The sequence below is a fragment of the Pleurodeles waltl genome, chromosome 8 (assembly GCF_031143425.1).
Source record: "Pleurodeles waltl isolate 20211129_DDA chromosome 8, aPleWal1.hap1.20221129, whole genome shotgun sequence".
Taxonomy (NCBI): Eukaryota; Metazoa; Chordata; class Amphibia; order Caudata; family Salamandridae; genus Pleurodeles; species Pleurodeles waltl.
Window position 1 is genome coordinate 1,306,458,571 of NC_090447.1, and position 9,605 is coordinate 1,306,468,175.

General features: G+C 41.4%; 1 protein-coding gene across 3 annotated transcripts in view; it reads right to left on the bottom strand.

Annotated features, from left to right (window-relative positions):
- Nucleotides 1-8,598, bottom strand: part of ZMYM2 (zinc finger MYM-type containing 2) — an 851,515-nt gene extending 842,917 nt beyond the window's left edge. For 2 of the 3 annotated variants that reach the window (XM_069202286.1, XM_069202285.1), the window contains exon 1: nt 8,363-8,598. In XM_069202286.1, the coding sequence (XP_069058387.1) occupies nt 8,363-8,583 (221 nt within the window). In that variant the 5' untranslated portion in view covers nt 8,584-8,598. Of the gene's footprint in view, nt 1-7,152; nt 7,176-8,362 lie in introns of those variants that run through there. The other variant, XM_069202287.1, reaches the window with a different exon arrangement.
- Between the last annotated feature and the right edge of the window lie 1,007 nt (nt 8,599-9,605).

Below are 9,605 nucleotides of genomic sequence, written 5' to 3' on the forward strand. Positions count from 1 at the left end.
TTTAGGACGGAGTCTTGTTCAGTAGTCTCTGCCTTTGATTTGGAAAAGAGGGAGATTTGCACATGGTTGTGAAGTCGGAGCACACGGGGCAGCAGATATTCTGTCTAAAGCATTGCTGTGGTGATATTGACTGCAGGGTTAGGTGTTTCTCTGTGGAAACGTGCAGTATCCTTATGATAGCCAGTGATGTCTGATGTACCCTCATTTGAGAGACAAAACTTGCAAAAAAAGTTTTATTTTTTTCAAGGTCCGATAATCTGTTCATTTCACAGGCCCTACAACAGAATATTGCCATAGCCTAATTTTCAACTTTATTTCCAACTAAGACTGTCTTCGTTTTAATACCTTAATGCAGATGTTGTGATGTTTAGACAGAGATAATTAGTTATAGGGAAATTAAGCATTTATCCCACCAAAGGCGTTGAGTTCGTGCTGGATTGGATTTTAGGCTGTATTTAATTATTGAGTACATCATCTTTGCGGTTCTATAGCAGGTGAATAGAACTATTGAGAGTAAGATTCCTGATCTAAAAGAAATCAAAGAGATAATAGCCAGGGCTTTAAAAGCCTTCCTAATCTATTGTTACAGTTTTAAGAGTGTAGCTGAAGAGCAAGAGGATTACCAATCCTGGCAGCAGCCACAAACAGCCTTTATCACCTAAGGGGCATACCTGATAGGTTTCACTACGAGTGAACTGTGGCAGCGCAATCGCGCTCTTTTTTTCCATTTAATGTGGCAAGAAATGTCCGGTTGGGAGTTTACAACTGCTAATAGCTCTAACTCAGAGAAATGCGAGACCCATTGCATTGCAAATGCTTGTTTAATGTTTGTAAGGCTTGGGGGGGGGGGGGCAATTTCTTCCCTTTTACAAATATACATCAAACAATGTGCACCTACGGCTAGTTATGGCAGTGGTGAATTGGGCTATGCAGGTTGTCGGGTACTGAAAGTGGGGAATAACTGTCTCTTTTAGGTGTCTCCTCTCACTAGCTCAATCAGCCTCCCACTATTTTTGCCACAAGAACTGGCTTTGTCTTATCTTGGGGACTCTATATAGGGCGTCTTTTATTATGGTTTTCAGTATGGAACAATCCCCGGGCTTCTTTTAGTCAAAACGTAATTAGTGATTGTGCCCAATGAAAACGGGGTTCAAACATTCCCTGCCTTGAGTATGTTAACGTTTTGCTGAGTTGGGTGTTAGTACTGAATCAATGTACAAAGAGATACATTTATATATACAAAGGAATGTGCATCACAATTATTGGATTCCCCCCCATTATGAATTCTTTGTCAACCCCAGCATGTAGGTACATAGTCAGTCAGGCTCTGAGACCTAAGCCTAAGTTTAAAAACTGACAGGTCACAGGTGGGGTAACACTTAGCCAGCAGGCAAACGCACAAACCAGGAAACTTAGATCAGATCCCACGGATAGGCATAGCAACACCACAATGGTCTCCAGAGATTGGCACCAAAAAAAAAAAACACATGGCCAGAGGGACGAGTGCATGCCCAAACACACCATAAAGTCAGATGTCATGTGTATTTAGGAACACATAACCAATCAGGACACAGCACAAACATGCACCCACCACCCCAGGCTGGACATCAGGACACATACAGGCCCACATTTTGTACACACCAGTCGAGGCCCACCTGCATTTAATACCTGGAAACTTTATTTATGACTCCATCACGATTGTTCGCATGTTTACAAAGAAAGGATTTTTTTATGGTTTTATTGCACTCAAAGTACTGTATAAAAACCTGCTTCAATCCAATGTATGTTGAAAGACAGTCCACAGACCCCGGTTCTGTAACTACCATCCGGGCCGTAATGTTTAATAAAACAAACTGGCCCTGTTTTGCCAGACACTTCTTAGCTCTTGTTTTTGTTTTGTTTTTTTAACATAAATTCTCATTTGAGAAAAACAGGAAAATCTTTATTTGACAACCCCACAAGTATACGCAAAAATGATAAGCAATCTGTGAAACTTATTTATGGATAGACGCACTGCATTAAGGGAAAGTTAAGAATTAAAAAAGCCTTTAGTTTGGAATTATGTAACCCCAAAAACTAACACTGGTTAAGAGCTGTACTTGTCATATGTGTGCAATATTTAGGAGAGATCTTTGTTGCTAAGATTCCAAGATTGTAGTACCTGTTATATGCTATGTATCCCTTGGGGATATTTTGGAAGGGAAAAGATGTACTTCAGGCGTTGAAAAATCATAAAAATGAACTAGACCTGCAGGTCGAGTAGCTTGAAAAACCTACTCGACCTAACTGTAATGTACTAGACCCGGAAACAGGTCACAGATAGTGCAATCCTAGGCCAATATTGTGTTTTACAATTGCCTTTTTCTTCATTTTTACATATGAGTGTACAATCAAATATGTGAGTTCAGCATTTTTGTTGTTAAAAAATACATATATATATATCTTTTGTTTGATTAAATACACTGAATGCTTGCTCCATGTTTAGCAGATCTAGCACACATCATCCATGCACAACTTGCCTCTTAGTTTTCTAATAGATTTGCCATTAGGACAGGAGAGTTTCTCAGTTTATGTTTAAACACTCACTTGTAATAAATATATTACTAAAAGCATGATGTGGTAGCGCACTGTCATTTACAGACCGTACATTTCCAGGGAATGTCCAAGAACATTCACACTAACTTGCAGCTTTACTGATAAAACTACAAAATGTAGCAAGAATAATCTGTGAAAATTGAGTTTCAGAAAACATATGCACATCACCAAGTAAAGTGACTTTTTGTTCATCCTATTAAAATATTTTTTCGATCACACAGAAGTACAAAAAAAATGGTCTTTCACAGCTACTGAAATATATTTTGAAATGTTTGTATAGTTGACTTAGTTATATAAATGTTGTGTGTTAGGAAAAAGCTGAAACCAAAAGCCTTTCACTTCACATAGTGAAGACAGTTCATCTTACAAAATCCTGGAGCTCTGCAGTCACAAGGAAAAGTATTTCCATTACAAGAAGACAAACTGACATTTGACCTCTGTGTCTGAACACAGAGCAAATGTAACAAGAATAAGATTTAAAAGGCATCTTAATTGCTAATTCAGTTTCTGGCTGAACAGAACACCTTCTCTTTGTCCACTCACCAGAAGAATCTAAAAATGGCTCAACCTCATAAAATAAAACTCGCCAATGAGAGTGATCAAGTAGATTTTTATAAACATTTCAAAATATATTTCAGTAGCTGTGAAAGACCATTTGTTGTACTTCTGTGTAATGAAAAAATATTTTAATAGGATGAAAAAAAGTCATAACACTTTACCTGATAATGTGCAAATGTTTTCTGAAACCCACTTTTCACAGATTACTGTTAATACATTTTTTTTTATCAGTAAAGCAGCAAGTTAGTGGGGAGGTTTTTGGAACGTTACTGTCTGTAAATGACAGTGTGCTACCACATCATACTTTAGTAATATTTATTAAAAGTGAGTTTTTAAACAAACTGAGCAACACTCCTGCCCTGATGGCAAGGCTATTATTAAACTAAGAGGCAAGTCATGCATGGATCATGTGCAGGGATGTGGAATTCCTATCGCCCGACGCCCGGGACATCTTGTTTGGGGTCAAGGGCAACAAGTTTTTATGTTTACTTTGTCCTTGGGACAAGTAGGCCCAACCCCCTGCAGCACAAACCCTTTGGCTGCCTGATTACAGAGTGGAACTCTCTGCAGTTGAGGTAATGTGTTTCCTAAAGACAATGCTGTTCGAACTTGTATTTATGGTTCATTATTTGAAAGCCTTCATTATTAGGGTGAGTGCTGTAAATAAATGTTTTAAAGTCACACTTCACTACTGACGTTGGTTCCAGTACCAAAAAAAAAAAAAAACGTGTATACACATGTTTGAAAAGTTTAGGCTATAAGGCTAAGTATAATGCTCCCAGAGTGCTCTCTGATTATATGCAAATGAAGTGTCATTTAGTAAAATGTGTTGATGCATGCTAGTATTTCCCAAAAATATTTCTAATGGAAAATCAGTGTAACCATTTTCAACACGATTATGGGAAGCATGAAAATAAACAAACACTGACAAAGCCAACTGATCTGACATATTTTTATAAGTCTTTTAGTTTCATCAATGCGTGTCTTGTTTTGACATGGCTTTTGTAACACTTTATTGTTGTGGGAGCTACCAGGCCCTCAACATTGTAACAAACACGGGCAAACCACCCCAAAAAAGTTTTTTGAACTCTCTAAAAGCACACCAGCGGCATAACAAAGGCCCGCAGCCGCCCTCCAGGGGGCCCTTTCAGCACAGCACCTGCCCTGAGTGAGTCTGGAGAGGGGGCTCCTCCATGTTCTTTACAAAGGGGCACCCTCCAGTTTAGTTACATCACTGATTGCCACTGCAGTTCCTGACACTGAACAAAACTACTTTGTGTGGCAATATGCTCCTTGTGGAAGAGCAGAAGGCGATCACTCACAGTAAAGCCGGCCGAAAGAGAGAGAAATAGAAGTTTAATAAAAACAAAATGTCTTTGTTAACACCAGACCTAATTAGGGACCAAGACCCACATGTAGGTAGCTTTTTGCATGTCGCAAACAGCGACTTTCGCTGTTTGCGACATGCAAAAAGCACACTGCGATGCACAAACCCAGTTTTGTGATTCGGTAACCTGGTTACCGAATCGCAAAACAGGTTTGCGACTCGCAATTAGTAAGGGGTGTTCCCTTCCTAATTGCGACTTGCAGTGCAATGTAGGATTGTTTTGTGACCGCGAACGCGGGCGCAAACCAATCGCAGTTTGCACCCATTTCAAATGGGTGCTAACACTTTCGCAAAAGGGAAGGGATCCCCATGGGACCCCTTACCCATTGTGAATGTCACTGTAAACATTTTTTCAGAGCAGGCAGTGGTCCTGTGGACCACTGCCTGCTCTGAAAAAATGAAACGAAAATGTTTCATTTTTCATTTTTGTTATGCATCTCGCTTTCCTTTAAGGAAACGGGCTGCATTACAAAAAAAAAACTGCTTTATTGAAAAGCAGTCACAGACATGGTGGTCTGAAGTCTCCAGCAGGCCACCATCCCTGTGAGGGTCACCATTCGCGAGGGGGTCGCAAATTGCGACCCACCTCATGATTATTCATGAGGTAGGCATTTGCGAAGCCCTTGCGAATCACAGATGGTGTCAGGGACACCATCCTACAAATCTGAACCTACCTACATGTGGCCCCAAATTCTTAAAGAAAGTCACAAAAGTGCACCCATGGTATATGTCTTACCCTATAAAATATTTGTGAACTGTATTTTAGCATGGGTAAATACAATGTGTAGATTTGCTCATGTAAAAATCTACTGAGCATTTGCAAGTTCATTTTCCCTCCAGCCACTTTCTTCCCAACCCTGGAAGAAGTTCTAATTCTGCCATTGTCAGGAGTAAATGTCTAATCTTTCTTATTATGGGAAAATATTAGAGAGAAGCTGGTAAAAATCTTTAAAACATGCAGGTTAGTAGGTTTGCAGACTCAAAGGCATTCCAGCCTTAGAACTATTGCTTACTGCTTCCTCCAGCCCCAGTATGCAGATCTGCAGAAAGGTGGCAAAATAAGGAAATTGCTACAGTAGGGATTGAAACTGCAAGTATTCAAGCCCTACTATGGTAGTAGCCCTGGCATAATCAGAGAGGTTATTATCAGAGCACTTACATAATGAGATTGCTGCCATAATTTGTCGCCACACTACATGGCACCAAAGGGACAAGTAGATCTTTTTACAGGACAAGTAGATTTGAGAAACAACCTGTCCACTGGACAAGTAGATATTTTAATAAATTCCACACCCCTGATGTGTACCCTATATGTGGGCTAGTTGTATTATCCATGAAGCAAATGTTTAGTATATTTAATCAAACAAGAGATTAATTTACAGCAGAAATGCTGAACTCACATTTTTGAAGGTGCACTCAATTGTGAGAATGAAGACAAAGGAGACTGTAAAATACAATAGTTGCCTAGGATCACACAATCGGAGATCCGTTTCTGGGTCAAGTACATTGCAGTTAGGTCGAGTAGATTATTCAAGCTACTGGACCTGCAGGTCTAGTAACAGTTTTTATGATTTTTCGAGGCCTCATAATTAAAGGAAAAAAATCTTAAATATTTGTAGATGTCAACATGTGTTTGTAGTATACATGAAGTGTCTCCTACTACATGACCCAAAGTCCAAATGTGAGTCCATGTTAATTGATTAACTACATGACGAGCTATAAATCAGTTGCAAAGTTATATATCACAAAATAAAAAAAAATATGAATAAATGCTAACAGGATGAGTAAAAAACAAACTTCAATATAAACAAAGGGAACATTAAAGAAATACATATTATATCACCGGTAGCACTACGATAAAAAAATCAATTTCACAAAACCGGAAGCACACTTTGTGCTGTGGTAGCATTATACTAAATAAGCATTCTATCTTTACTATTTTACTAATTTTTACAGATAAATACAGGCAAAACACCATCTATTTTCCTACCTGCAGTTATTTTTAAATATGGATAAATACGCAAAATAGGTTCTCTTTTGGATGATTCTCACTATTATCAATATTGAATGCTAGGTCCAATAGCTCGCTGCACGTTCTGAGATAAAAGAGTTAAAAATTAAAAAGATGTCCTCATGAAGCCTATATAACTGCAGCAGTAGAGCTATTTGAGCTGTTCTACAACGCTAATGCTTTCAAATTGTACAGTATTGTAAATAGCTAAACCCAACTGGACATTCAGACATGAGTAAACACTTGTCGATTCAATAATGAGGAAATATACCCACTGCACCTTTTTTTTTTTTTTTTAAACAACAAACATAAAATAAATATGGATAAATGTAGAAGGAAATGTCAAAAAAATACCATTGAACCGGGCACTCTACTCAAATATCACACAAAAGAAATACAGTAAATAAAACTTGGAAAGCATTTGTATGTTTAGGCTTGAATAATGATGTGCACAGCAACAAGACACCTTCAGCACCCATGTTGAACAAATTACGGCAAAATCTCTTCAGAAATATCGCAATGAAACTACAAATAAAATATTCGCAGGAATGCATGCTGAGTTAAAGCATATTCGCGAAGTATTATATTTTGTATACATAACTTTTCAAGAACTCGAAATCTACTACGCATCTGGTGAAAACAAAGCTTCAACCCATCAGAATAAAGCGTTTCGTCCAGGTGGAATCCGATGTGCCAGGGATAGCTGTCGCGCTGGCCACATGGGCCTGCTGTCAAAAGCCGCGACTCCCTCTGCAGGAAAGTCTGTGCTATCCAGTCAGCTGCAGAAAGCTACAACAGTTATAGCCAGCTATGGAAGAGCCAAGCGCGCCCCGACAGATGGGCAAACCCTGGCAAAATAAACCAGTAAGCAGCACTTTCAACAGCCCAGCCATCCCAATAGTGGGCGGTGACTACTGCAGTGCCTTGTGACCAAAATACACCAAGGTGCAAGCGCGCCCACAGCCTGCAGAGGGGGCTGAATAGCACGGCAAGAAGAACAGGGCAAGAGCAGGTTTCCTAGGGACACTACGTTCTAGCAGTCACTGTTCACTTAACACCAGAATGCACTGTTCCTTTGACATCTTTGATAGGTTACTGTGCACCTAACTGATATGCTCGTTGGAAGGATCTAGGGTGCCGTTGTGAGTGGCAGGGGAACTAATACCTAATTGACTGGGATACCGCTCTACAAAATCAGAAGCGTTATAGTGCTCAGAATATGTGCAGGATTCAGCCTTAGGTTACCTCCTATGGGATACAGCCTTCACTTGCCCCGCTACGTCAGGGAGGCTCATACTGCGCTACAATCGTGTGGTGGAAGGAGAGCTCCAATGTCTGGGGTCTTTCCTTGCACCAGGTCCCCTGCCAATAACTGCCCCACTCCGCAAGGCAGACCATACTCCAGCCTCTTGCCCCTCGCCCCTCCCTCAGTGGTACCTCCCGGCCGCCATTAGAGACGAGCGGAACAATACGTGCGCGGTAGAAGCAAGGACTCGTGGAGCCGGAGGGGACGGCACAACAAAAACACTAAGGGGTGACAGATAAGCTTCGCATCAACCACCTCTGGCAACCACCTTTTCTCATATTTATCTGCCTCGAGTGGTTCATTAACACAGAGGCCCAACCCCCGCCTTTCAGCGCAGAGTTGTGCGCCCGAGTTCGCAGCAAGCGAGGCTAAACCACAGGGGGCTTGAGAGGAGCTAGCAAAAAGATCTGAGACCTAGGGCGACCCCCCCGGGCCTTTCCAATGAGTCGTCAACAAGGTCATATTGTGTCAAAGAACCCCAAGGTGCCAATCACTACGGCCTTACCCGAAAACACAACCAGCAGTAGCCGCCGTTCCTCCGAGGCAGCTATCGTTCCAGTCCCGGACTAAGGGCTGGAGGGGGCGTGGCCAGCAGAGCCTTGAAAAAAAAAAAAATATAAGTTCCACCCGAGCCTTGGCAGGGATTGGCTGTTGCATACCCTGGGCGTTCTCGCACACGCAGTACTGCGAGGGTGATGGGTCGTAAATTACCCCTCCCGTCAACATATTCCTGTTAGCGGATTGGAGAAGCAACTTGTCAATCAGTCCACCCGAACCCGCCCATGCGTTCCCCTTCTACTCAGCAGGCTAGGGTTAGCTTTGCACTTTAGTTGGCCTCCGTCCAGCTTCAGGCAGCTATGTAGGTGGCTCTGGGAAGAGTAGCAGCGCCGCCCCAGGGTCTCAACAGCTCTTTCGTCATTGCCACGCTTACCGCAAGGGGAACTGTTTCATCGAATTGGCGCCCTACGGTAGTTTAGCGCTGCTAGTGGCATTTTTGTATATTCACACCCTGGGAAAAAACTCCCTTAGTGTAAGGTGGCTTAATTAAGGGATTCCACATTTATCTACCTATGGATCTAAACGACAGACTTACTGACATTTACTTGTCCTATTTAACAGAGACTGTTTGATGCCTGAGAAAAGTGCGTATTATACTGCTTCTTCCAAAGCAGTCTCCCTTAGGGGATCACCCTTCAGAGGAGACGTCCTCCATTTTGTTTGATGTAGTGATAAAAGCTGTTGCACAGTAGTGCGTCACGTTATGGATACCGGCATATCTCGTACCGTAGATGGGGTTCTCCATGCCTTAGAGCCTCTGCTCTGCAAAACTGGCAAATCGCATCATAGGCGAAACAAGAGGTATTAAACGCTTAGGGGAGAAGGCGGAAGCTGCACCCTAGGAAACAAAATGGCCGACGTGTGAACAATGTTTTCCCGGCAAAATCTAAACCGACAGTTCTTTCGACGACCACGAAGAGGTGGCTTTATGTTACAACCTGAAATTTGGTTTTCCACCGTTATTGGTCAGTGGTTAACAGAATATTATGGTTTGGGCAGATATTATGAAATAGTCTAGAGCATTACAATTCAGATTATTCTATTGCTATTAGCAGTAACTACTTTCTTCACACCTCTTTGGTAATCAGCACATCTTATGGACATAAAAGTCCGCAAGCTAAATAAATTGTTTGCCTGAATTGTATATACATTAAATGCCATAACAAAACACCCTCAGTTGTAGCATGCAT